This window comes from Salvia hispanica, chromosome 4 (genome assembly GCF_029641045.1).
Source record: "Salvia hispanica isolate PSC_SH4W2 chromosome 4, Shi_PSC_v1, whole genome shotgun sequence".
Classification (NCBI taxonomy): domain Eukaryota; kingdom Viridiplantae; phylum Streptophyta; class Magnoliopsida; order Lamiales; family Lamiaceae; genus Salvia; species Salvia hispanica.
In genome coordinates this window covers 19,257,641-19,284,412 of record NC_142695.1, presented here as the reverse complement: position 1 = coordinate 19,284,412, position 26,772 = coordinate 19,257,641, and the positions used below count along the sequence as shown (strand labels likewise).

The 26,772-nt window shown below is 36.1% G+C and overlaps 4 protein-coding genes across 9 annotated transcripts; all 4 read right to left on the bottom strand.

The window, feature by feature from the left end:
* Positions 1-3,639: 3,639 nt before the first annotated feature.
* On the bottom strand, positions 3,640-8,545 carry LOC125192786 (DNA/RNA polymerases superfamily protein). 2 transcript variants are annotated; one of them, XM_048090437.2, is made up of 14 exons: positions 8,359-8,545; positions 8,031-8,203; positions 7,617-7,790; positions 7,391-7,514; positions 7,200-7,300; positions 7,002-7,088; positions 6,035-6,130; positions 5,837-5,957; positions 5,486-5,614; positions 5,174-5,265; positions 4,883-4,994; positions 4,404-4,735; positions 3,983-4,314; positions 3,640-3,891 (listed from the first exon to the last, which is right to left on the bottom strand). In XM_048090437.2, the coding sequence occupies exons 1-14, from the start codon at positions 8,453-8,455 to the stop codon at positions 3,771-3,773; spliced, it is 2,091 nt and encodes a 696-aa protein (XP_047946394.1). In that variant the 5' UTR covers positions 8,456-8,545; the 3' UTR covers positions 3,640-3,770. The 2 variants fall into 2 exon arrangements, with proteins under 2 accessions (XP_047946394.1, XP_047946395.1); XM_048090438.2 differs by lacking the exons at positions 7,200-7,300; positions 7,391-7,514.
* Positions 8,546-9,291: 746 nt separating this feature from the next.
* Positions 9,292-15,888, bottom strand: MEE13 (myosin heavy chain-like protein). 3 transcript variants are annotated; one of them, XM_048089422.2, is made up of 18 exons: positions 15,744-15,888; positions 15,389-15,448; positions 14,823-14,916; positions 14,590-14,698; positions 14,458-14,496; positions 14,129-14,212; positions 13,912-13,973; positions 12,897-12,999; positions 12,511-12,660; positions 11,777-11,845; positions 11,619-11,675; positions 11,267-11,533; positions 10,991-11,074; positions 10,809-10,919; positions 10,545-10,615; positions 10,101-10,295; positions 9,829-9,922; positions 9,292-9,749 (listed from the first exon to the last, which is right to left on the bottom strand). In XM_048089422.2, exons 2-18 carry the CDS (start codon positions 15,444-15,446, stop codon positions 9,477-9,479), a joined length of 1,920 nt encoding a protein of 639 aa, XP_047945379.1. In that variant the 5' UTR covers positions 15,447-15,448; positions 15,744-15,888; the 3' UTR covers positions 9,292-9,476. The 3 variants fall into 3 exon arrangements, with proteins under 3 accessions (XP_047945379.1, XP_047945380.1, XP_047945382.1); XM_048089423.2 differs by having other exon boundaries at positions 14,590-14,693; XM_048089425.2 differs by having other exon boundaries at positions 15,389-15,437; positions 15,744-15,881.
* Positions 15,889-19,509: 3,621 nt separating this feature from the next.
* On the bottom strand, positions 19,510-20,043 carry LOC148927415 (uncharacterized). The gene is made up of 2 exons (XM_089070175.1): positions 19,996-20,043; positions 19,510-19,835 (listed from the first exon to the last, which is right to left on the bottom strand). The coding sequence occupies exons 1-2, from the start codon at positions 20,024-20,026 to the stop codon at positions 19,546-19,548; spliced, it is 321 nt and encodes a 106-aa protein (XP_088926301.1). The 5' UTR covers positions 20,027-20,043; the 3' UTR covers positions 19,510-19,545.
* A 1,435-nt stretch (positions 20,044-21,478) lies between these two features.
* Positions 21,479-25,959, bottom strand: LOC125196409 (telomere repeat-binding factor 1-like). 3 transcript variants are annotated; one of them, XM_048094913.2, is made up of 7 exons: positions 25,801-25,959; positions 25,212-25,399; positions 24,890-25,107; positions 24,371-24,455; positions 22,853-22,936; positions 22,360-22,707; positions 21,479-21,894 (listed from the first exon to the last, which is right to left on the bottom strand). In XM_048094913.2, the coding sequence occupies exons 2-7, from the start codon at positions 25,359-25,361 to the stop codon at positions 21,868-21,870; spliced, it is 912 nt and encodes a 303-aa protein (XP_047950870.1). In that variant the 5' UTR covers positions 25,362-25,399; positions 25,801-25,959; the 3' UTR covers positions 21,479-21,867. The 3 variants fall into 3 exon arrangements, with proteins under 3 accessions (XP_047950870.1, XP_088913646.1, XP_088913647.1); XM_089057520.1 differs by having other exon boundaries at positions 21,479-21,891; XM_089057521.1 differs by lacking the exon at positions 25,801-25,959 and having other exon boundaries at positions 24,890-25,117; positions 25,212-25,352.
* Positions 25,960-26,772: the final 813 nt, after the last annotated feature.

Below are 26,772 nucleotides of genomic sequence, written 5' to 3'. Positions count from 1 at the left end.
GTATATGCAATCAAATTTTATACAATCAAAAATTGATTTATTTGAAAAAAAAAAAAAAAATTATTTATGCATTTACTTAAAAAGTATAGACATACATACAGTATAGGGAACGTGCATAATATTATGGTCTTTGTGTATAATTTTTAAAAAAAATTTAAACCATAAAATGTAATTAATGCATACTTTAATTCAAATTTGAAAAATAATAGAGAAATAATTTAAATAAAGATTAAAAATTAAAAATGAGGCCAAAGACTAATAAATTGTTTTTAATTTATTAACTAACTATATTTATTATTTTAATATTTAATTAACACATTAAAATAACTAATATAATCTTATTTTGATGGTACAAAATTTGATTGTTTATCATTACTCTTTACAATGTCTGTGAAAAAATTAGTAGTATAAAATATTGTTGGTGTGCTGCACTCTTGCTATCGAACAATATTAGTTAATGAGTAAAATTCGTTAGTGTCACATTCACACCATGTAATACTATACATTAAACCCTTTATTAATTGTATAGACTAATTCATTAATTATTTATTTGAGTTTATTAGTACTATAGAATACTACTCCTATTATTTGTTCTTGATATGATGATTCAACTTTTGATTAATTCATATCTCGTTAGAATGATAGGATAATTGGGAAAAAAAATCTAGTAATAATGATAACAAAAATAATACAGTGCTAATTAATTATTAATATTATCGATTATAAGAAGTAAATGTGTCAAATTATATACCATTGAATGATTTGAATCACACTTTCTACAAAACAACTAAAACATGAAATTTTATATACGTCGAGGCTTCCATAACATACCCTCAATGAACCAATCAATAAACAAATGTGAAAGAAAAATCTCATTAAAGTTGTCTTCATTTGTAATTTTAGTTAAAAATAAAAATAATAAAATGATACTCCATCTTATCTCTTTTGCTAGCTAACTGTGACCACATATGAGGGCTTACGTGGCGGTGGACGTCGAGAGGGGAAATCACGTTCTCCACCTGCCAAATTTATTAGTAGTACTACTATAGTATTTTGATTTTGTTGACTTGATATATGGAGTATAATTTTTTTTTCAATAACATTTCTAGCATAATCTAATAACGAAAAAAAATATTTCACTTTTTGAGTGGAAAAAGAGTATTATTGAAATCATCTTCCAATATTTCCTTCCATGATGTGCGGAAAATTAAATTTATATGGATCACAAATATTTTACAGTGACAAAATGGAATACTAATACGAATTATAGATATTTCTTTATCTCGTATGTGATTAATAATTTAACATATAATTAAGAAATTAACCGAGTACAGTTTCATTGCCTTGTTCAAATTAATTAAATTACGAATGTAATAGTTACAATATCATTGGCGCGCGTGTTCGTAGTATAAGTTTTTAACGATCTACAAATCTAGCTAGATTACATTTATTAAGATAAATAAAATTGAGATTAGTAGACTAAAAGTTATGAACGTACAAAAGACTCATTAGATAAAAAAAATAAAAAAAAAACTGAATTTCAGTAAAGTTATAAAATGAATTGTTATAAGATATTGTAGCCAATTAAAACCAAAAGATACTAGCTAATATATAACTATCTCAAATCGATGTTAAAAGAAAACTGAACTATGGTGCATTTCTTCTATCACCAATTAATTTTAGGATATAATTCATATATTTTTATCGTAGTATGTGATAATGTTAACTGATCCAACAGTATATTTGGATTGAAAAAAAATTATTGTACGAACAATATATTGATATTAAAAAATAACATACTTATAATTATTCTACAATAATATTATGACAAAACTGAAATTATTATATAGATATCATAGACCAGTGCTCTTATCATCAATTTAATATAGAATCATGAAATTCATCGAAATCTGTGAGTTATAACCAAGAATCCATGATTGTGGCATGTGGAATATTTATAGAAGATATAGGAATAATTTAAATAAATGATCTTAATGCATGGCAAGAAATTGTTTTATATGTTTATAATCAATTAAAGGTCATTATTATATATATACACATGAAACACATGAAAGCAAAGGGACGTGATCATGTCATAACCCATATTTATGATGATAACCTAATAACTCTTATTTTATAGACGAAAAATATTACTTTATGGACAGAATATCATTTTATGCATGCTGAAAAAATATCATTTTATCGTGTATAAATATTATTTTTAGTAAAAATGATACTTTTGACCCATAAAATGATAGGATTATTAGGTTATCACATAAATATTAGTTATGATATGATCGCACCCCTACTGAAAATTGAAATTATTTTCAATCATCAATTAATTTTTGGGTAGAATCATGGAATTTATGGATTTTCATCAATTATAACCATGAATTCATGGTGTGGTATTTCTGGATATAGGAATAATTTAAATAAATGATCTTATGCATGCCAAGAAACTATTTTATATGATAATAATCAATTAATGGTCACTACTATATATACACACCACACACATGAAACCAAAATACTTGACTGAGATTGATTACAACATACAAAATGGCAAGGCTCGAGGCATCTTTCTTCGCACTTATCATTTGCTTCACTCTTATTATAGGTACAAGTTTATTATTAATTACTTTTGGAAGAATATATATATTGGTGTATCCTAATCCAAGTTTATACATATTCAATTTTATTACTTACATTTTAATTATATAGTAAATTATATATTGAAAATTGGTGAATCCTAACCGAGGTTGATGTACCGTGCATTCATGTAATACACATCTTTTTGCCTACTAAGAATCAAATTTATTTTCTTGTGCTCTCTTGATCTCGCATTAGAAGTCTCATTTTATTATATTATTGAGTCTTACAGTAAATATTTCTTTGTATTTGTATTATTCGATAAGTGAAACTTATATTTTATTCATGTTTCATTTATTCATGTTTCATTACAAAGCTTATATTGCACCCACTTATTCCATCCATAGCAAATTCAGTTAATTTCATATAATATTATGACGACTTTTAGTGGAGAATTATTTTTCAGAATATGATAATCCCTATGTTTTCCCTTCTAATATGATTACACTTTATTTTCGAATGATTTGCATCCTATGAGTGATTAATTATTTTCATGACACCAAAATACATAGTTAAAATTAAATTTAATTAAATTAATTTGTTGACCGCAGGTTGTTTGGCTCGTGGGGGAAAAATTTGTTCGTTTGATTTGACCGCTCCTTGTAATTTAAATGATCCAAATTCATGTGTAAATGTGTGCAAGAAAAGTGGTCTTGGTGGATCCAATTTTGTTGCTGCATTTTGTGGCACTGATTTCAGGAGATCTACCTTTTGCACTTGTACTTATAATTGTTAACCAATACTAGTATAAATTGGAAACTTATCATTCCTATTTCCTACAATAATATATTGTTATTTTGTGTTAATTCTATTTCTCACAAAATGCAAAACGAAAAATGGCAATTAAATTTTAATTAAATTGTTGTTGCACTTGGTTGAATTCTTCCTTTTTCTAATTCATTATTACGCCATTATTAAATTTTATAACCTTTTACTTGTATATGCATACACATGGCATACAAATAGTGGGGTTGGACATTTTTGTTCGGATTTCGTTTTAATAAATTACTATGATTTTTTTATGAAATAATTTATTATGATGAATTATAGACACAATGCAAGTTTTGGGAAAATATACATAGGATCTATGATGAACAAAATTGATTTTCTACTATACAATATCAGAAGTTTTGGCTCGTCTTGGCAAAGAACGCATCGATTGGAATGTGCTTACCCTCAGAAGGAGAAGATCTTTTCTGCTTCTTTTTCTTTCGATTGCTCATATCGCCCTTCTCGGCGAATCTGGCACAAGTATTCAGCGTTTCAAGTTTGGAAATTGTGTAATATGAAACTTGTGATGATAAAGCTGAATGAATACAGATGAATCAATCACCTTAGGTTAGGAGGCTTGACAAGTCTGTTTCTGTTGATTGACTCCTCATCTTGCAGCCGCTCGGCAAGATGGAAATCAAAATGCTCTTGCCTTTCCTCGATAAAGCTGGGAGGAAGTTCGGCTCCACATACTGAGCATTGGTAGTCATTCAACCAACATATGGTATCTCTGGGATTTAGTGAAGACCCTGCCTCGCCATTGCTGCAGTCTCTCTTATGTTGATCAAAACTGCTTTCCTCGCACAACCCAGACGAAGAATCTCTTTCTACTAACCGACCAGTTCCTGTTGGAAGGAGATCTGCCGCAGCTCCAACTGTGTCGTGATGACAAACCTATCACAAAAATGTTCAAGAAAAGTCTGGTCAGTGTTTTAATAAACAAAGACGGTCTGAATTAGAATACCATGACTTTAAATACACACCTTTTCATTCAAATTGTCAATCTGGAGATTAAAAGCTTCTCGAGTTTCGGATTCACTGTGAAAATGCCTTGTGCCCGTGTGTTCAGAATCATGTATCTGGTAGGTATCTGCAAAATCAATTGATTCAGATGGCTCGTGTATATCACCACATAAACTGGACTCTGTGTCGATGATGGCTAGAGCATCATCACAGATAGTGGACTCTAACTGCACTTGAGCTCCCAGCCCTCGTCGCGAAGCATCATCTGCCCCCAGAAAGTTAGAAAGTGTCTTTTGTTTAGGATCAGCTGCAACACCTTCTCTGCCTTCACCGAAGTTTGACATCCGCAGTCCTAATGCAGAATATGGATGAATAGCCAAGATCAATGTATGAAGTAGATAACTGATAAAAATGTTGCAATACGTATAAAAGATTAGTATTGGTCCCTACGAAAAATTTCTTAAAAAGATCACAATATTATAATACCAAATGATCCTACCCATTAGTCTGAGTGACACCGGAAGTTCAGCCTTGAGCAGTTTTTTCGCTTGTTTCAAAATATCCTCACTTGAGCAAGTATTATATGAAAGAGTCACTGCCCGAGTTCGAACCTGGAGTATCCATATTATAGATAAGAAAAAATGCAACAGTATTTCATCAGGCCTCATTCGGTAACTTGATTGCCAGAGAGAGTACAAATGAACTCACAGGAAACATATATACATATAGAGCACAATCTCTACAGATGTGGCTCATCTATCAAGAATTACAACAGTGCATCAAATCATACCTCAAAACTTGATGTTTTCAACTTTAATGTCAATGTTCTTCCACGGATGCCTTCTTTCTTCAAGTCAGAAGAAAGATTTTCTGAAAGATCAACTGCAGAAAGAATTTTTCCTTGATCAGTTGAGAATGTGACTGAAGACTGTGCAACAAGCAGAAGGTCAATCTCAACTTTTCATATTAACATTAGAGAAGAGAACACATAAGGTCGATCTTAATTTTGCATATTAACATTAGAAAAGAGAATACATTGCACATACAGAGACCTATATGATTAGGGATACATGATGGGAAAAGTTGAGTGAGCTTTTTTCACCTAATTTCTGGAATATTGATGCCTTGTCTCCTGTAGGCGAGAAAGTTCTTTCGGTACTCATACTTTTCCTCTGGGACGCTTGAGGTGTATCTGTCCTCCCAATTCCCAAACTGACAGATAAAAAGAAATCTGCAAAGGAAGCAAATAATTTCTAATCTAATAGGAATGGTATTGTAGAAATACTGAAATAATACAGCAGATTATGAAGAACTATGTGATATACATCTCAGAATGATCAGCTTAACTAGTTGAAGAGCATCTCAAAATCCTCCAGACCAAACTCGGGAGGATAACCAATACCAATGGGATTCTCACACAAACCCAGAGAGTTACAAGAAAGAGAGTACAAACCTGCAGATGCGTGAGAAAATAATGCACAGATGAAACTACTTTTCTGCAGCATTTCCTCACATGTTGTAATTCCAAGAACTCCTTTCAAAATATTTTCAGTAACCTTACCAATGCCCCCAATCTACAAATGGACACTTGGAATGAGGATACATAAGTCTCAACTTTCAATAATATTATCACAAAGAGATAGAGAGGTACCTTCCTTATAGGTAATGATGATATAAATGTTACAACAGCAACACGCTCATTTGGCAAAACAAACTGACCATTTGGCTTATTGATATCTGAACAAACCTGTGTAAACGTAGGCAAATAAAGACATTAACCAATAGTACTAGTGGCGCAGCCACATGGTCTTCAGGTGGGGCATTTGCCCCCTCTCAAGCTTTTACTGGTACTATATTTTGTTTAATAAATTTGCAAATTTATTCATATTTCTTTATAAATGCCCCTCTCAATTCCTCAAATTTTCCACATGCATAATTTTGCCCCTCTCATTTTCCTCAAATTTAAAATTACATACTAGAGTATGGCAGTATGCTAATATGTGAAGACCTAATTAATTGTGATACATAGTAAGACATGTATAAGCACTTGTCAATGATGGGTAGAGTATCAAAGTTAGTCAAATAAAGCCATTGTCATATTTGCTCAAAAGCTTTACTCGTGATTTCTAGAGAACAGATATAGAATTCAGCAGATTCCACTTTCTTCCCAAGTAGCATTAGATAAAAGCCTCACTATTACATAGGCTCCACAAGTTAGTTTTGCTAGGATCCTAACTTCGGATTTGATTCACCAGGAGATAATATATACTAATACTATATGTTATAAGTTTTTAATATCTAATATATAACTCCAAAAGAATGGCAGATTGGTTTTATAGTCTTACTCCTGGACTGGTATAGAAGATGTCAAAAGACTACATTAGTCAAGGTGAAATAACAAGTCACTCAGAATAGTTTTCACAAAAACAGTGAGCTTGTTATGAAAGACACTACATCTAATAGAATTCATAAATCATGAGCCTATCATACTACATATTAGAACAACAATTTCACCAGTTCCGGATAACCCAGGCAAAAGTTTGAGTTATGCATTACACGAGTGGTGACATTTAATTAAGCAACCAAGTAAACATAAGTCTGATGTTGTCACTAAGCACCTTGGCGAGCAAGCGATTTGGTGCCACCCCAGCACTACATGTGAGCCCAGTCTCCTTGTGAACACTTTCTCTGAGCTCTTCAGCCACCTTTAGAAATTAATGATAAGGAATTTATGAAAATGAAAGTAGAAAAAATAGGAACCAGAATTGAAATAATAACAAACAATGTTTAACGGAATAGATATCATCATGACATACTTGTCCACCAGTCATTCCCTTTTCATTGCAGAAATTTGTTATATCTAGGTAAGCCTCATCCAAACTTGCAGCTAGAAAGTTGGGATCATACCTCTCGAAAACTAAATGCAAACAAGTGCATAGAGGAATTCAGTAAAAAGTGTAAATATCCATATCAAAGACAACCCAGAGGAAAGTGCAACATTTATAACCTTTCCTAGTTAAACCGCTAAAATGATTATACTTCTTGAAGTCTGTTGGAACAAAAATTAGTTCAGGACACAGTTTACGTGCAATAAATCCAGGCATTGCAGCTCTAACCCCAAATTTCCTTGCCTACAAAAGACAGTTGTGCCTCATCATGTAGCCGACAAACTGTATTACAAGATCAACCAAGAACCTTCATGATCTATTTAACCCTCATTCAGATGCACCAACCTCATAATTAGCTGTGGATAGCATAGACATGCTACCAACAGCCATTGGCTTGCCTTTTAGAGAAGGATTGCTCAGTGTTTCAACGGCTGCATAAAAAGCATCCATATCTACATGTAACCAAATCCTTGACAGATCACGGGTGGCTTCCAATCCTGCAATTTTTCTATCAGCAATCTGCAAAAGATGTTTAAATTCCCATTAGAGTTCATAATATACGTGGCCTCAGTAGGATAGACTACCCGAAAAAGGCTTCACTTGTGCAAATTCCCCCACAATGAGCCTATTCATATAATCGAACTTCTCACGAGTGAAGTCTATAACTTTTTGAGACAGGCATAATAATAAGAAACTCCCACACATTATAACTGCTCATTTCAACTCTTCATCATTTTTCCACCTGTGACTAATTCATACCTTCCGATGGTGTGATAAATCTGAGTCAGTAAGCTTAGCAAGCTGCGCCCGAAAGCTCTCGATTTTGTGCTTCATGTAAGCTTCTTTCTTTTCCTCGTGTTCAAAATACTTGGATCCCTTGCTCATCTCATAAACCACCCTCTGCACTTTCTCCTTGTCCACCCCTTCCATCCCTAGAAAAATAAAATTAAGACCCCATGAACTGAATCGCCTAAATGAACCAAATAAAATCATCAACGGAAGAGATGACGAGCATAAGTCCAGTAATATTATATTGGGGAGATTGAATAGGAGTAATATTGAAATTTGAAATCAAGAGAGATGAAACCTGCTTTAGCGTTGGTATAAACAGTATTGTAGGATTGCCATGGTCGAGCGGAATCATTCCCTGAATTTGATTTTTCATCATTTTGAATTTCTTCCATTGTTTTGGTGAAGCAATTGAGGATTTGAGGAGTGAAAGACAGAGTTGAAAAACTCAATAATTTAATTCACTGAATTGTATAAAGCGAGAAATACAGGGTTCTCATTACAAATCGAACAGGCGCCAAAATTAAAAAATATACGAGGGACCCAAAGGCAAATATATACCACACAATTTTAAAACTAAATATTCAAACTGAACAAACAAAATTTTCATATTTTGTTTTTGTTTGTTTAAATATCAATTCAGTTCCAAACTTCCAATATACTCCATGATCTCCATCCGTTCCATAAGAAAATGCACTCTTTCCTTTTAAGTCCGTTCCATAAGACTATATAATACACTTTCTAATTTTATAAAATATTTTATCTCTACTGAAGTGGAACCCATTTTCTATTAACCATACTTTAATTATCTTTTCTTTCTGTCTTTATCAATTAAACATTAAAATCCATGTTATCTCCGAAGTATCTATTTCTATGAAAGAGAATGTTTTCAAAGTGAGATAGTAAAACCAATCGTATTCATGCTTTAGTTCACGGTGTTTGAAAGTTGTGAGATCGACTAGAATCTAACCAAAGTTATCTAATTCTAATTCTTTTTAAAATATATGAATTATAATTCAAATGATACTTTCTCATTTTATTAAAACTTGTGTCAACCCAAAATGGGCTATTTCTATGAGACGGAGGTAGTATGTTTTATTGAGAAACGCCCTCTATATAGAAAATGATTCCCCATGTTAATGTATGATGGAAGACATTACATTATTCATGAGGACATATTAGCTTTAAGTAATGGAAACAAATCATTTTACTTAAGTGTATTGACAGAATATATTTTGAAAAGAGGGAAGTGCCATTTTAAATCCATGTAAATGAGGGCTCTGGAATTTACAACTTGTGTACAGAGCAAGTAAATACAAACTTACATGGAGTACTATTTTCACACTGCTTTGTTTTAACTAGTATACAAAATTCTGCTTCAGCTATAAGTATAACACATGTTGAAATTTCTTTACTTCACTTACCACAACACTCCTTGAGGTTCTGAGCAGCAAATATCAAGAGCTCCACCATCTCAAATCCAGCTGCAGAAACAAGATCCACTTTCTCTTGCCCAGACTCCCGAGCGGCCCCACTTATTTCATCCAATGATCGTTCCGTTTCAGCCAGCCAACTAACGGGGAGAGAGCTGCCAAGGGCTGTCTTCAGAAGGTTTGCTTCTGCAATAACTTGTTCCAAATCTTCGGAACACCTCATGTCTTCATCTTTCCCTGCATCCGACTCTTTCACCTGTAATAAATATCGCAAGAAACTCTCAGTTGTTGACTTTCTAGTCAGTATAGAGCGCTAACTGGAACGAAACAGTCACCTTCAATAGGGAAATACGGAGTCTTCGAACAGAAGAAAGTAGATGCTCCATACTGTCCAGGCTCTCCTTAAGAGTGGCATTTTCAATCTTCATCCTGTAAAAATAGTGACACAAATTTTGTTGGTAACTTATGATTCATAGCAGTAATGGAGGATACGGAAGAATGTTATATGTTTAATATAGTCTACGAGCATCTGTTTAAGATGTTATTCATGGAAATACCACAACCACCAAGCTGGTGGTAACCATCACTTTCTAATATCCACTCTAACCTTGCGAAATCCACTTGATGTGGTTTTTCGTTATGTAGATGTGCCAATATATCACTTCCATCGGAGCCTCCGACCCAACGTGTTAAGTAAGTTTTCTTTAGCAGACTTTTCAATTTCCCGTCTTTCTCCGATACCATTCTTCGTTCTGCAGTCTCCACCGGATTGATTCCTTGTACTTTGTCCTGACTGATCTTTCTGCAGTCGTTGTACCTTACGTTATTATGATGCTATGATACATTACGGCAGCAAAATAAAATTTCGAACAAGCACACAACAGTAGATGTTAAACCAATGAGCAAAGGGGAAGAGCAGTTCAGCCCATGATCAAATCATTATTGTGACGACCAAAATTAACAGTTGCAATAGAAATGTATATGTCATCACAACAGCAATGAATAAGAAGAAACATTATAGCAAAGCTCATCATAAAATGAGTGAACATACGGTTGTAGATTATATAATTCTTGCTTCAGCTGTGCTAACTCCATAAGAGCTTTCACCTTTTCATTCGTAACCTAGACCAACAAAAGATTATGAAGTAGAGCATCAGATATGTATAAACCATGAAATGCATGGCCAGAGAGAATATAGGTTTCATAATGAAATGCAGCAATGCCCTATTTCTGAAGGGTAAAGAATCATTATATTGACTATCTGAATAAGAAACTGGGAGCAATAGAGATGCTAAAAGTAAACATTCAAAATCACCTGCATTAAGTTTCTCTGCAGTTCCTCGATTTTTTTTTGCAAAGCTGCATTTACATCCCTCTCTAATAGATGTCTTTCTTCTTGCTGCGACATAAGTAATAATGCTGACACCTGAAAATCATAGAAACAACATAAGGTTGATGTTACAGTGCTAAAACCAGGGAAGGAGTGTTTTAGAAAACCTTATCGTGCAATGCCAAAGCAAGGGCTTCAGATGCATCGCCAGTTTCACAAGCACTTGGAATTGGCAAGCCCGGATGACTTTTCTGCAGTGTGAGGGAAAAACTGTTGTTATGCATATACAATTATACCAAAACACCAAGTATTCAGCTACACTTTCTTGACAAAATGTTGAGCTGATCTTTCGATACAAGACGATATAAACTGTATTGAGAAAAAAAAACTACTAAAAGGTGTAAAGACATATGTAGATATAATAGGGAATAACAAGAACATGCCTCAGTGATTGCAACTGGACTAGAATCGGCACTAACATGGACATCCCTGCATTCACTCACGTCAAATTCTCTCTCTTGTAGCTGAGAAGATCTCAAATCGCATTCTCTGCTCGTTTCAAGTTGCTTGATCTTCTCAACTACCAGATCGCTAATTGATTTTAGCTCCAAATATCCCTCATCAAGTAAGCTTTTGATACCGTTTCTGAACTGAGAATGGTGATGAGATAATGCCGAAATCCACTTTTTATTCTTCTCTTTTGAATGGATCTGCAGTTTACGCAGTTTTTAAATAAGTAGCAAGCAATTACAACTGGAAATTGTACGTCTTTTACTAGAGATCAAAATGTCTTACTTTCTTCCTCTCCAAATCACGGACTTTCTTCTTCAAGTGGGTTTCAATTTCCAGTCCCTAATCATCAATACATAATAATGTAACAGCTATCAACAATGTGAGAACAGCAGATGCCATGCATGCCATGCATTAAAAGAGTGAAGAAATCAGAAGCTCACCACTCGAAGCTTGTTTTGTAAATTATCGAGACGTCTCCTCAGAGTTTCAATCTCGGCTTCGAGAGAGTTCTGCCTGAAGGTAATTTAATCAATAAACCTCAAAAAGCAAGTCATAAAATAGGTATGTTTATATTTTGAATTCCTTCTAGCTCTTAGGCAATACTAACAACCATACATCATGCACGATTCTTCTGCTGATCAACTGCCATTAATATATACCCAAGCACTGATTGAATCATCGATCACTATTTCAATTTAAGAAAAACAGTAAGAAACTTCCCTACATATATCAATTTCTTTTTTTTCCAAACAATACAATGACACATATACATACAAGCACCAATTCCTTTCCAAATCTCACTACCCGAACCATCTTCTCCTACAACATCCTGAATAACTAGGCATATAGCGAAGATCGCCGCAACATTCATATGTTGAATAGCTTATGCCACACACCTGTATTAGGTAAGCTCATAACCTAATGATTGGCTCTGAGATGAGTCCCAATTAGATGCAGGCAATTGACATCAAAATGTAGACAATGGCATACAAGTTCTAGAATGAAGTGGGAGTAGCAATATGACCCAAACACTACAAATATAACTTAAATAACACCACAAAAATAATAACTCGCATTCACTTAGGATATCAGGAAACATAGGAACAGCTAAACGAATCAACTGAAATTCAAATAAGCTAAGGGCAATTATCATTTATTACTTAGTAGGACTTACAATGTAATTGGAGGTTGAAGCATCCTCATCATTTTGGAACCTCCATGTATCCTCTGAATCATTCAGAAGAGAAAGACATTTCTCTTCCCAACTTCCATCAGTGGAATCATTAAGGGAATCTTGTCTGATGCTATAGAATTTATCAATCACCTATTATGAAGAAAGTAAATCCTTAAAAAGCAGAATTTATGAATGGCAGGATTTGAGCAAAACTGATTGTCTAAAGTTGAAGACATGATTCTCAGTTTTCATAAAGGGATCATTTTGTAAGTGGCAGGACCACAATGCTCAGATTACATGCTACATTGTAGGAATAATCAAGGTAATGTAGTAGAGGTTAGTTTTGTTTCAAGTTCCAGGTGGATCATAAGAATCTAGGCAACCACCTGTCTGAACATCTCATTCTGCCTTTCGTGCTTTTCTAAATCAATACGGATATTTGCTGCTTGTTCCTTTTCTTCAAGAAGTTCAGCAGTCAGCTCTTCAACCCTGTAGGCAATAGAAAGTATATTTTAATATGTGTACCCTATACAGGACTCTTTTTTCATTTGCAGCCAAGGGAAGTCATATGCGAGATGAACAAAAAAGAAGATATCATACACATATCAGCCAAAATTCACGAATGTTTTTTCATACATTTGGTAATTTGGTAATACATATACAGATTTAGTCATAGTTGGGCGATGAAATAAAAGGCAGAAAACAGAATGCAAATCCAACATTAAAGATCACATATAAGTCCTTATCCTAAGCAGTGGTTTAACCAACTTGTACTTTAGCATGCCATATTCCGTGCAAGAAGAGCTAACAGTATTTTTTCTAATTCCTGCACTTCATATGAATAAATTGGTAACAAAATTTTTTGAAACCAGAACCTCCTACATGGCCTATGTCACTTCATGGAAGACAAGACTATCATTTGATACTCAGTGCTACAAAAAGTAAAAAAGTCCCTTTACTCTCATATAGAACTTCAGTTAGCACTGTAATTTCGGTCTCAAAGGCGTTCCTTTAGAGTGCTCCACCTGAGGCCCAAAGTGAACCCAGGTGTGTGACTGTAGAATAGCACCCACCTTTGACATTCTAAGCAACAACAGGTCGTACTACGGGAACCTTTTGCCACAGGCGCCACTTTAACAACTATTAACTACTATAATCAAAAAATTTGTGAATAGCATTTGCTCTATTAACATATTTTAAACTAAGCTACAATCCGGATAAACAGCCTTAAACAGAACATAGATGCAGAATCCACTCAATTTTTCATGCACCCTCTCCATAAGTCCATATCAACCATTATCCCAACAAAACATCACAAAATAAAAACAAAAGTTCATCTTGAGCTTTAAAACATGGTTTTAGTAACCAGGGAAAACGTATACAGAATATTATACACAAGACCTTCTCTGAAAATTTGTCAGCTCCTGCGGCAGTAGCTCCTCTCTCTCTTTAGCCTTTTCAGCCTGTCCAAAAGAAGTTGGCTTAAACTGGAACCACCAAAAGACCCACTATGCTTTGCCAACAAAGGCACCTATCGTAAACCTTACAGCCTAAGGTCTAAGCTATCATCAAAGCTAAGGAAGGGTAGAGGAAGGACCACAGGAGAAGAAAAATTAACCTCCATTATTGCATTATCTCGCTCAGCAAAAGCAGCAGCTACACAATCTTGAAAAAACCTAAGCTGATTCTCAGCTTCGACATTCTGGTACAGAAAGTAAACAATAATACATGAGTCTTGAGCATGAACTTTTCACTAATATCTTTAACCTTTTTTAATTTTTTTAACCAGAATATGGCGATGATATCAATTATCAACTTATAAAAGAAAAAACAGGTACTTTTGGAGAGAATATTTTCAGAAGTTGAACATCAAAAGGTAGGGTATACTGGAAACGTGTGTTTAGATGAATCAGTGCTACTTATGCCATGATGGAGAGAGATATGTACCTTTGACACTTCAGCCTTATGTAGATCGGCTATTTGGCTCTAAAAAAAGTTACATGCAAGACAAGATGTACTTAGAAAGAATGACAGAAATCCACACAAGTGGAACTAATCAATCAAAACAGAAGATCTCACTTTAATGCGATAAGCTTCGGATAGCTCCTCTTGAAGATTTTGATTTTGTCTTATGCAAGTAGCCAACTGTTTTTTCAAGTTCTCGATCTCCTGCTCCAACCCAGCTGTCCTAATTTGAGAAAAATAAAGAATGCCGTCATTATTGTTGAGAGAAGAACATAATGATCCATTATCCTCGTATATATGTGGCATTAATTGTAAGCAGTTCACTGTAATTGGTAAAATAGTTCTACCTCTGAAAATGTAAACGTGTTGCCACTCCAATATAGGCAGGTCCAGCTTGTTGCATACACAACTGTTCAATATCTTTCTGCAATTCATTACGTTCTGCAGAAGGGATCAACATAACACCGATGAGCAAAATTAAGTCCAAGGTACCAGAATATATTTAGTCATCGTAGTCAACCAATAGACTCTCAACATCAAAGTCATAAGAAAAAAATCCTCCAATCACCCACAAGAGGTCACCTTGTAAACTAGAATAGCCAGGTTCAAACATTAGACTAAATGAAGTATCTTCAGTTCAATCACACCGACATACTACTATATTTTTCACACCCTTACAAGAAAAATTAACTTTGTGGAGTTCTCAATATTAATCGGACTCCAACAAAATACGAAGATTGACAAAGGTTTGAGAATCTCATGAGTGGTTTCCAGAAAAACTGAAGCTTCTATTGCAGGCTGCAGCTAATAATTTCCATTGTTTCTCACAATCAGTCCCAACAATTTAACTAAGAATGTAGTATCATTCTAAAAAAGAAACAGAAATCTTGACACAAGATATACGATAGCATACCTCTCTCCAACTGTTGAACACGAGCAACCATCGATTCATAATTGGGATGCTGATCCATGGCTAAAAAACAGAGGTTCAGCAAAATATACTAAATTAAAGACACAAACTAAACCTGCAAGCCCCACATATATGACTTGAACACCAAAATTAGAAAGAACAGCTTTAATTGAAGCCCAATTCAAGTCCTGGCTGGGAACTTAAATTATCCAAACAACTAACATTGTCAACGAAAATTTAGGTTCTTCACGAATTAGAAGATAAACTTATTCAAGAAAATTCAACCAATATCTTTTTCAAGAAAATAAACAAGAAGCACAAACGAAAAATTGAAATATGACAAACCATAAAAAGTTACCGGGAAATCAAATTATTGATTCGGAGCTCTGGAACCGGGCGTCTGTAATTCGATTCCTTGGAGCCCGAATGAGGAGGCGGAATAATGATTGTGTCCTCTCTGTATTTTAACAATTTAATCAATTTCACATAAATGAAATCTTTTCTGAAATGTTAGTATTTTTATGTATTTTCTTGAGTTGGGCAAGGAGAGATAAGGGTGTCTCCTACGGCGCCCTTTCCGTTCGCCCGTCGGGGACGGGCGACCCGACGGGCGCCATAGTGGGTGGGAAGGGCGCCCACGCCCGTCCCGAGTGCCCCTGCGACGGGCTCGCCCCTCCCGTCGACGGGCGAGTGGGACGGGCGCCACTGCGGCGAAGGTCGCCCGTCCCACTCGGACGTCCGACATTTTATATTTTTATATATATTTTTTTAATTAATAAATAATAAACTCTATAAATAGGGCTTCCCCAAATTCATTTCACTCACCCCACTTGTGTTAACAAGTTTCTCTCTCTCTACACATTTCATTTCTACTACAATGGAGTACAACAGAAACTCCCCCACCACGAGCGGAGGGAACACACCCTCGATTCCCATCGGCGCGGAGGGAAATTTTGCGGGAATGAATCCCCAAACGGGGATGAATCCCCAGATGGCGGGGATGGGCGGTATGCCGACGATGACTCCCCAAATGTTCTACAATATGTACACTTGGATGAGTCAAATGGGTCAGATGATGCCGGGGGCAGCGGGTATGCCGGCAAATATGTCGGGGATGGGTGGGACTGCGGGGATGGGCGGTATGCCGCCAAATATGGCGGGGATGGGTGTGACTATGCCAGGGGCAGCGGGGATGGGCGGGATGCCGCCAAATATGGCGGGGGTGGGAGGGATGGTGCCCGGGGCAGTGGGGATGGGCGGTACGCCGCCAAATATGTCGGTGAGTGGGTCGATGCAGCACAGGAGCCCGAGGACGCCTGGGGAATCTGTCTATCGGCCATATATAGATTTGTTGGCCGATGACTCCCCTTCTTCTGTTCCGGAGACTCAGTACGCCGGCATCGAGACTTTCTCTTTTGAGGATGTGGGGCTATCGCCGATCCGTGAGACTCCCCAGGAGGAGGCGGGGCCTGTAAGGGGCAGGAGAAAAAGCAAGGCCACGGCCAGGAGCGCGGGTAGGGGCAAGGGCAAAGTCCCGAGCTCTTCCTCACACACGGGGATGGGAGGGGAGGAGGGTGTGGATGAGACTGAGCGGAGGACGATCTGGACCGTGTGGGAAAATGTCGCGCTTGCGAAGGCATGGGTCGGTGTTGTAGAGGATCCCTACACCGGAGCGAACCAGTATGTTGACCGAATGTGGCATCGCATCAGTGCCGCCTACTGCGCCAACATACCGCCTGGGGCGAAGCCTTGCATCCCCGAGATATGCCGGAAACAGTGGCTCCGGTTGAGGCCTAAGCTCAGTCGTTTTGCCGCAATCTACCAAAACAACATGCGCATGGTAAGCAGCGGCATGTCTGAGGATGATGTGCGGAGACAATCCTTAGCCCAGTACCCCAACAAAGACTTGGGGATCAAAGAGTTTGACCAGTGGGAGGCCTTTCTCATGGTCAAGGATTCGCAAAAGTTTGCTGTGGGTGTCGAATCGGGCTGGGAGCGGACGAAGATCAACTCTTCCGGTGAGTACAGCAGCAGTGCTGGTTCGCACGAGCTCCCCGAAGCCGAGGAAGTGGCCCCGCTACCACGAACAGACACTCGCCGTCGTCGTCGCCCGATGGGGCAACAGGCTGCGCAGCGGATGGCGAGGGGAAGCGGCAGCGGCAGCGGCAGCGGGTCCTACGAGGTCGAATCGGAGGTCCCCGTCGGAGAAGATGACGACAGCCTCGCCCGCGCGCAGCAAACGAAGACCCTGATGCAGATCACTTTGAAGTGGTATAACACGTACAATCCAGTCTTGAGAAGGCTGTGCAAGGAGATGGTCGACCGATGTCGGCGCGATTTAGGGATGCCACCCATTGATGATGATGGCAGCGGCACGGGCGACGGGGACGAGGACGAGGAGTGAAAGCCGAGGGGATTCTGTAATTTTATTTTTACTATGTTTTTTTTTTAAATTATGTAATTTTTTTAAATTATGTAATTTAATGTAATTTTCGTATTTCCCGTTCGTATCCGTGTCGAATTTTATTTCCGTGAATTTACATTTTATTTTCGTGAATTTAAATTTTAATTGTGAATTATTTAATTGTGGGAAGGGCGAGTGGGAGGGGCGAGTGGGAAGGGCTAGTGCAGTGGGAAGGGCTAGTGATGTGGCAGTGGAATGGAAGAGGCTAGTGCTGACGTGGCATGGGAAGGACGCGTGAGAGGGGCGAATGGGAGGGGCGCCGCCGGAGACACCCAAGTATAATAGAATCAGAGAACTCTTATACGGAAAAAAACATAGTTGCCGAAGAAACAAAAATGACAATTTGATTTTTTTTTTTTATATTTTCGGTCATTTAAATTCTTAGCAAATACTCAAAAATGACAATTTGATTTTTTTTTTATATTTTCGGTCATTTAAATTCTTAGCAAATACTCCTACTTCCTCTCTACTAATATTGCCGCTTCCCTCTCTGTTGATGTACACCACCATAATAAATGTTACATTAATAATAGTAACACATAATTTAAGAAATACTCCCTCCGTCCCAGATTTGTAGTAACATTTTGCCATAAAAGTCCGTCCCACATTTGGAGTAACATTTAGAATTTACCATATTTGGACATAAAATTTTACCTCATTATTCGCTAAAATTACACTCAAATGTCATTATCTACATTAAAATAAATCAAAACAAAAATAACAAACCAAAAAGTCAAAAAGGGACCCACCAACTCACTTAATTTATTACACACTCCATCATCTCATTTCATTTATTACACACTCCATCATCTCACTCCACCAACTCACTTCATTTATTAGACACTCCACCTCTCACTTCATTAATTACACACTCCACAAATTCCTTAAAACCCGTGCCATAACTAAATGTTACTACAAATGTGGGACGGATGGAGTATTATACTATGTTATAAGTGGAGATAAAAATATAAACTAAAATAGATTGTGTGACGTCATTGCGAGACAGAGGAAGTATATACTCCCTCTGTCCCACGTTAGGAGTCCCGGTTTACTACTTTTGGATGTCTCACTTTAGGAGTCCCGGTTGAAATATTACATAATTGGTAATAGGCCCCACATTCCACTAACTTTTTTCCACTCACATTTTATTATAAAACTAATATAAAAAGGTAGGACCCACATTCCACTATATTTTTTCACCAACTTTCCTTTACATTTCTTAATACCCGTGCCGAACTCAACCGGGACTCCTAAAGTGGGACGAATGGAGTATTATTTATTAAGATAGAATAAAAAAAAATTAATTTTATATTAAAATTAAATCAAATATGAACTATTAGATAAAAAATAGATGATGAGATGTAGGGTTTTCACTTGCATTAGTTACACGTGAAAAGAGTTTAAAGTTTATCGATTTGACGAGTGATCCACTATTTAAAACTGATTTTGTATTTCAATTTTTGAATGAACTTCACATTTGTTTGATCAAAATGTTTGAATTGTTAAAAATGAATTCATTAAAATAAGATATTGAAATACAAGGATTTACTTTGATCCACAATTAAATTTTATCAATCCCTAGTTCAAATTTAGTTACACTATGATAACCAAATAATTAGGATGGCAACACAAGTATTGTCAAAAAACATAGAACTGAATATCAAAATTATAAATTTGAAAAGCAAAGAAACTATCTTCACATCGTAGTGCAGTCGTTTCTTTCTGTCAGTATCTCCAATGCTGCCTCTAGGCCCTCTGCAAGAGCCGCGGCTGCTTCTGCCTCAGCTACTGCAGCTGCAGCCACACGAGATTTCTCTTCAGCTTCAGCCACCACTGCTTCTGCGACAGCAGCTGCGTGGGCAGAAGTTGCAGCGGCTTCTTGTGGAGTCATACTTCGCCATAAATGTAATTGTGCTTCAATATAGGCAGTAGGTCCAGCTTGTTGCATACACAATTGTTCAACAACTTTCAGCATCTCATTACGTTCTATTATGAAAATTGATAAAGCCAAGTGATAGCAGAAATATATGAGAATGACCGAACTATTAGATAAAGAACTCAACTAAATGATAAAATCTCAAACTAAATTTTAATATTTAAAGTCTGTCTTTAATGCAAAGAAACACAAAGAAATGCGAATGCACACCTCTCTCCAACTCTTGAACACGAGCAACCATCGATTCGTAACTGAAAAACAAAATATAACTAAATTAAACAAACAAACTTCTTCAATATAACAGTATGACTTAAACCCCATAATTACAACAAAAACATAAAGATTGAAACTTCAATCCAAGTCCAACTTAAAATATCCAATTTATCTTAAAAATCTTTTCAGAAAATTCAACTAATATCTTTTTCAAGAAGCACAAACGAAATTTTTTGATAATTACCGGGAAGGCGGGAAAATAATTTTTTTTATTCTGAGCTCTGGAACCAGGCGTCTGTGAATGAGGAGGCGGCATAAAATCGGAGATCAAATATTGTCTTCTTTTCTGAAATTTTATGTTAACTAGGGTAGTGTATAAAATAGGAGATCTCAAACAATTTTGAATCAACTTCTATATTTTGAATATATTTTATTCCTTATAAAATAAACATAACTTTGTAAATATGACAGTTCAAAGATCAAAATAGAATCAGGGTTTATCATTCGAGTCAAAAAAATGTATTTTAATGCGGTTAAATTAATTAGCCTGTATAAATTAGAGTTCCCTAAATTCGGAGTATATTTATTTGCTTTTATAGTTTGAAGAATAAGTAAATAGATTTTTTTTTTTTGATATTTTCTCATTCCATCTGTTAAGATTTCCTTCTAGTTTTGTTCTTTTAAGTTTTATTTTTATTTTACTTAGAATTTTATTTGCCTATATAAAAAGTCTCATTATTGGACTAAAAAGATTCATCTTTGAATATTAATATTACTATGAATACAGAAATATCATCACAATTATATTAATATTATATTGATATATTAGTATTATGTTAGATTTGTTGAAATTAAGCTGATTATCAAAATACACGAAAACTCAAATAAATATTCTTAAATTTTAAACATTCATTCCGAACATGTGCGATTGAGATCTCGTTATAATCTCTATAATAAGTAAATTCAAGAAAGTTATAAGAATTTAAAGTTTTGTGATGATTTCTAGAAGAAAGAAAGTGATTGGTCTTAACTCTCTTTTCAGTTTATTTGATAATTAATCTACTTAATATTATTTTAACTATTGAATCTCCAAATGTAATCCCTAAAATTAGCCTAAGTTATTACTCCCTCCGTCCCATTTAAGGTGACCACCTCTCCTTTTTTGTTTGTCCCAATCAAGATGGCCATTTTCCAATTTTAGAAATAACCTTATCTTTCCTCTCTCCTCATTAAAATATTCAACTACATTTTTTCTCTCTACTTTATTCTACCTAACAACACTTCCTAAAATCTCGTGCCACTCAATATGGCGGACGGAGGGAGTATTTGAGATCTAGTTATTTATCTCTAACTGGCAGCATAAGTATTGCGTCTCTATCCTTAATGCGTCAAAAATATACAAATGATAAATTAATCGTGTCATATGACTCATATCAATATTATGTTCTAAATTTTAAGTAAACAAACAATCTTCACATCGTAGTCGAATTATATTCGCTCCATCATGCTTTTATTATTAGCATTATTATTGTTAATACATTCATACAACAAGAAAGGACATACAGCAGTCTGCTACAACAATCTTAACCACAAATCTACCATCTTAAGCTATTAAAAGACACATCTTTCTCTTTTCATTTTTTCCCAGCAAACGTCTCTCATCCACTAATTTAACCATAGAATGAATCAGCATCACCCCAAAAAATGGTGACGGCGTCAGGCTCGCCTGGGAACACCTCCCCTCCCTCATGTTGTAGGCTAAATATCGTGCTGCTATATTTACATGAAAGATCTCATGTCCATGGAAGACAGTTAACCAAGTTTTGTTTGAGAGGATCTGTAAGCGGCTAGTGATCAGATTAAACCCCATCACGCAGGAATCATCTGTACATTCTTCTGTCAAGAATAAAATAAATAATGTGAGGAAGCAAAGAAAGACAAAGTGGGACAAACTTAATCCATCACACCAGACGAATGGTAAATAAGTGTACAAAAGCTTAACTCAAAGCCCAATATAAGACAAGGGCCCTCCCAAATCTTGCCATAATTATAACTTTAACCATGTTTATGTAACCCACCAATTTGTCAAGTTAAGCCATTATTTAATACTATACCAATTTAGATGATTTCTTTTCTATCAAACAACAAAGAAAAAAAATGTTATCTCTACATATCTTGACATGAAGCCCGTATTTCTTATCTTATTTTACTTATCTTCTTATATCCCACCTTTCTTATCAAACAGAGGTCATAGTGCAACAATATCACATGTCAAGTATCTTGCAATTGTTGTGGAATTGTTTGTAGCAAGCAAATATGCAATTGTTGTGGAATTAAATAAGAATGTCATTAAGATCTCACCATGTCGGGGGTGTTTCTTCCTTTCAGTGTCTTCAATGCTGCCTCTGCAAAAGCCTGGGCTGCTTCTGCATCAGCTTCTGCAGCCTCAGCCTCATGAGCTGCCTCTTCAGCTTCAGCCATTGCGGCTTCTGCATCAGCAACTGCTTGGGCAGCAGCTGCCGCAGCTTCTTGTGGAGTCATACTCCTCATCTTGGCTAACTCTACATCAATCTGAGATTTTGTGATATGACTAATGTCATAATGGCCAATTCTTGGAAACATCTTGTGTCTTCCTTCCACATAAATAGATGGATTCCTTCTTTGTTCAGATAATGTGGAGGCTCCGGCTATTTTATACTTGCGTTTCATCTGCAGAACAAGAAACAACCTCAAAGTTTCAGTCAATTTACAGCAAGTTCAGCTAAATTAAGATTTCTAGGAGTTGATATGCATGTAATACTCAGAAATAGAAGGGTACGGTGAAAATATTTTTGAGATAGTAAGAGACAATGACCTTGATAAGTTTCCCAGTTGCAGCCATATGCTTCAACTTTGCAGACAATATTCTCTTAAAGTTTGGAGGTGCCCAGTATTGATCCTAGGGAAAAAAGAAACTAGTACTGAGATTAGATGAAGATGGAGAATATAAACTCAGCAACTGTAGTTTCCAATCAATTCTCCAAGGCAAGAAAAAAGCCAAGAGGTATTAGGTGAAAAATAAATGCATGCAAGCGTACCATCAGAACTGCTGCGCCCCCAAACATCAATTTAATGTTCCAAATAATAAAAAGTACTCCACCAAAAAGTAAGTAAACAAAAAAAATATGCTGGAATAATTTAAGTGGAAAAATACAACAAGGAAACAAAAGAGTAACGATACATCTATTCTATTGTTTCTGGGAGAAAACAAAAGAAATTCCAGGGCACAAGAATCGCTATGTTAGATTGTGAATTTCAAAAATATAATGGTAGTGTTTATCTATTCTATCAAACAATTTATCCCTTTAAGCATATACTGCACACAGCTATGTTTATTACTGAATATTAAATCTACTCACTACAGATCACAATCCAACCAAACGCATACTCTCTTCTTCATCCCCTAAAAATAGAGACTTTGGGGATGACACATGTTCTAATGCAAAATTGGTAAAAGTAAAAGGTAGTTGAAGTAGTGTCACAGTGTAATGTATGGTGAAAGAGTTTCCAAAAATAAAAGTGGACTAATATTGGTGGATGGGGGTGGACGGATCAAAATGGCAAACGGGGACTATTTTCTACGGACGGAGAGAGTATTATTTTCCCAATACATCTATAGATTGTCTCCGAGCCGCATGAGGACCCCTATAGTTACTAATCATAAACAAATGGATATCAGCCAGCTAAGCAGTAAAGAACAGAATGAATGAATTTGACAGATGTTCACCCTGATAGGTGCAGCCAATCAGTAAAGAACAGAAAGAATATATTTAAAAGAAATTCACTTAATATTTTTGTCTGCACCAATATATATAGGTTGAGAAAAATTGCATTTTTACCAAAATAAGTCTAAGGAGGAGATGGCAAGAATGTTGTGACGAACATATAGTCATATACTACCCTCTTGTATTATAGAATGCACTTTGGGTCAATGTGAATATGGTGTTGGAGTATGGAGCCTGAATGTAATAAACAAAAGAGCCTGATTGCAGTGCCAAAATTTGTGGGTCCATGTTTCTGGCCCCGATGGAATCCTAATGGGTGGTTTAGGATTAGGACTTGGTTGCTACAGTATATAATGATTGTTTCCCTATGTATTTTGCATCTGAAAATCATAGTGAAAAACGGCTTGACATCTCCCCTATACATAGTTACATATAGTTATGATTTATGAACTGGGAAGCAATTCTCTTGTGTTCTTTATTGGTTTTTCATGGTTGTCTGTGTGTTATTCCCAACACATAGGTTAATAGCAAAGTGCATACAGATAAGCTGCAAGTCTGCATCAACCAAAAGAAAATTTCATGACATATTAAAAAAATAAAAATATCACCTCTATATATGCAGCTATTGATGTCTTGTTAGAGCCACCAGGCTCCCTGAAGTTGCTTATCGCCTCCAATATGAGATTGTCCAACCTTCAGTCATAGAAAACATAAACATCCACTGTCAGTTGATCCCTGACATTTAAAACAGAACTACTTTGAAGTTACTAGAAACACACACAGTAAGTAAGGATGTCCAAATTACAGGCATGCTGCTTAGAGAACTACCTATCAAATGGGTAAGTACCAAGTACACTGTTAGTCGACAGTGCAACTTAAGAAGCTTGCTCGTTAACAACATACAGGTGGCAGAATCTTTTGCCATTTTATACGGACATATGTCAAAAAAGGATAGTCATATATAACTGATTAGTAGAAAAAGATTTTAATCCAACTCATCTACATGAATGTAAATCAAACATAAAAAAAGAATGAGAACCTAAATAATTCATATACAGTTGTGACAGTGCCTTGTCAATTTTTTAGTAGGGAAATACAACTGAAAACTTGTAACATAAATGCATAACCTCATGATAGATCTCTTTGGCCCATCATTTGGTGAAGAACCTCCTGAAGGATCAAGAGACCTCGCATCTACTAGTTCGTCGTCACTTTGACTAAAAGTGGACAAAGCCATAGAGCTCTCTTCATGCTTGGGGGTAGGATGCATCCTTTTTAGAGACAACCTGGCCCTCTCCCGCGAGCCCCATCCATTTGTCATGACACTCATGTTCCTCCACTTGTCCTAACCAGCACTAGCATGAAATCAGAAACATCTAAACTTCTAAAACTCTAAAACGAGTAAATTGCATTATAACAACAAAAGCATTGGGGGCAGAAAAATTTTACCTTCAGATCAACATTGGATCTCAGATAGAGAACTTCACTGAATTGTGGGTCCTTCAGGATGGTACGCCATTTCCCTGGCCCGTGTTTAAGGACTCCAGCTTTAAGAGCTGCTTCTTCCTCTGGAGTCCATTTCTGCTTAGGTGCCCCCATTATTTCTAATACTGATAGATTGCTAAAATCGAGATTAACTGCATACAAGGTTAAAGACCATTAAGCGGCTCAGCTTATTCCCAAAACCATTTAAAAGTTCACGAAGAGCAAGCAACTGCCCTATCCTATCATCTAGGGGAGAGGGAAAACTACATCCTTAAAAACAAGCACATCTGTTATCAGCTATTTTCACGAATCAAATCCAATTAAAATACCCTGACCACACCCATCAAGTTCCATAAAATTTCACGGATCGACTCCAACTACAATCGCAGTTCGATTACCAAAACTCAATCGAAGCCAGAGGCGTTTTACATGACACATTAAAATTAGGAATGGAGGAGCTGCAGAAGCGAAACCCTAACCCTATTTTAACAAGAGAAGTGGCAATATCTGGCTGAAATGAATCAGTAAGCATCAAATATACAAGAAATATCACCTGAAGGCGGCAATTGCTATAGTGAATTAGAGATCTGACAATCAAAATCTCAAAACTCCCCCTTTCCCCTAATCTTTATTTCAATACCCAAATTTATCTGTGGGCGTGAATTAACGGTATTAGAACATCAGTTTGATGGAAGTTATCCTACTAAACTTTTTATAAATTAGTAATTAATAATGTCAAATTATCTTGTAGTAAATGATTATTCTCTCTATCAGAATTCGGAGGTAACCAACATAAACGAAAATTGAATATTCTATTTGAACTAAATAAAATTTAAAATATACGTAGTTCATTTTTTTTTTATTTTTCGGTTGGATGATAAAAAATAGAAATAATCGAATTTCACCTCCATAATATGTGTATCAGAGCATTCACAGTGGAAGGGTCCTCACATCCCACATCAGCATTTGGCCAAAGGGCCTATCTCCCTGCAATGGTAGGGCCATCCTATTCCATTTCATTTCCATGTCATCACTATTTTATTTTAATTTTTTATTAGAACTAAAAATGTTAATACGCAAATCTTCGTTGGTTCGCTTTTTCACTACGTCGTGCCGCCCCGGCAAGCACGCGCTGCACCACTCGGTTTATGACTTCGTAGTCAGAATCGCTACCGGAAGACATTTAATAATGTACTAGAGATAGAAAGTGTATTGAGATAAAAATGAGAGAAGATAAGATGTTAGTGTGGGAAATATAAATAATGGGATGTGGTATTTATAGTAGAAAAAATGAAATAAAAAATTATTAAAAAAAACAAAAAAAAAGGGAGGGCCGTCGATAGGCCCTTGCTCCACAATGGAGGGCCGATCGACGAGCCCTCGTCGACGGCCAAGGCCGATACATCGGCCCATTTGGAGAAAGAGGGGGGAGCCGCCAGAAGGCCCTTCCGCCACAATGATGGGGCGATGGAGGCCGACGGGGAACGCTCTCCCATCGGCCCTCCATTGTGAATGCTCTTATACT

Bases quoted from the DNA above. Each gene is read 5' to 3' on its own strand.
- LOC125192786 (XM_048090437.2), bottom strand. From the start codon at position 8,455: ATGGAAGAAATTCAAAATGATGAAAAATCAAATTCAGGGAATGATTCC. The intron at 7,301-7,390 runs GTTATAAATGTT...GTTTGCATTTAG, and splicing joins TAGCGGTTTAACTAGGAAAG to TTTTCGAGAGGTATGATCCC. The intron at 3,892-3,982 runs GTGATTGATTCA...TACTTGTGCCAG, and splicing joins GTCAAGCCTCCTAACCTAAG to ATTCGCCGAGAAGGGCGATA.
- MEE13 (XM_048089422.2), bottom strand. From the start codon at position 15,446: ATGGATCAGCATCCCAATTATGAATCGATGGTTGCTCGTGTTCAACAG. The intron at 14,917-15,388 runs GTATGCTATCGT...TCCCTTCTGCAG, and splicing joins TGTTCAACAGTTGGAGAGAG to AACGTAATGAATTGCAGAAA. The intron at 10,616-10,808 runs GTGATTTTGAAT...TTGTTGGTCTAG, and splicing joins TGCAGAGAAACTTAATGCAG to GTTACGAATGAAAAGGTGAA.
- LOC148927415 (XM_089070175.1), bottom strand. From the start codon at position 20,026: ATGGTTGCTCGTGTTCAAGAGTTGGAGAGAG. The intron at 19,836-19,995 runs GTGTGCATTCGC...TTTTCATAATAG, and splicing joins TGTTCAAGAGTTGGAGAGAG to AACGTAATGAGATGCTGAAA.
- LOC125196409 (XM_048094913.2), bottom strand. From the start codon at position 25,361: ATGGGGGCACCTAAGCAGAAATGGACTCCAGAGGAAGAAGCAGCTCTT. The intron at 22,708-22,852 runs GTCATTGTCTCT...CTTGTTCTGCAG, and splicing joins CAACTGGGAAACTTATCAAG to ATGAAACGCAAGTATAAAAT. The intron at 21,895-22,359 runs GTGAGATCTTAA...TATTCTTGACAG, and splicing joins GAAGAAACACCCCCGACATG to AAGAATGTACAGATGATTCC.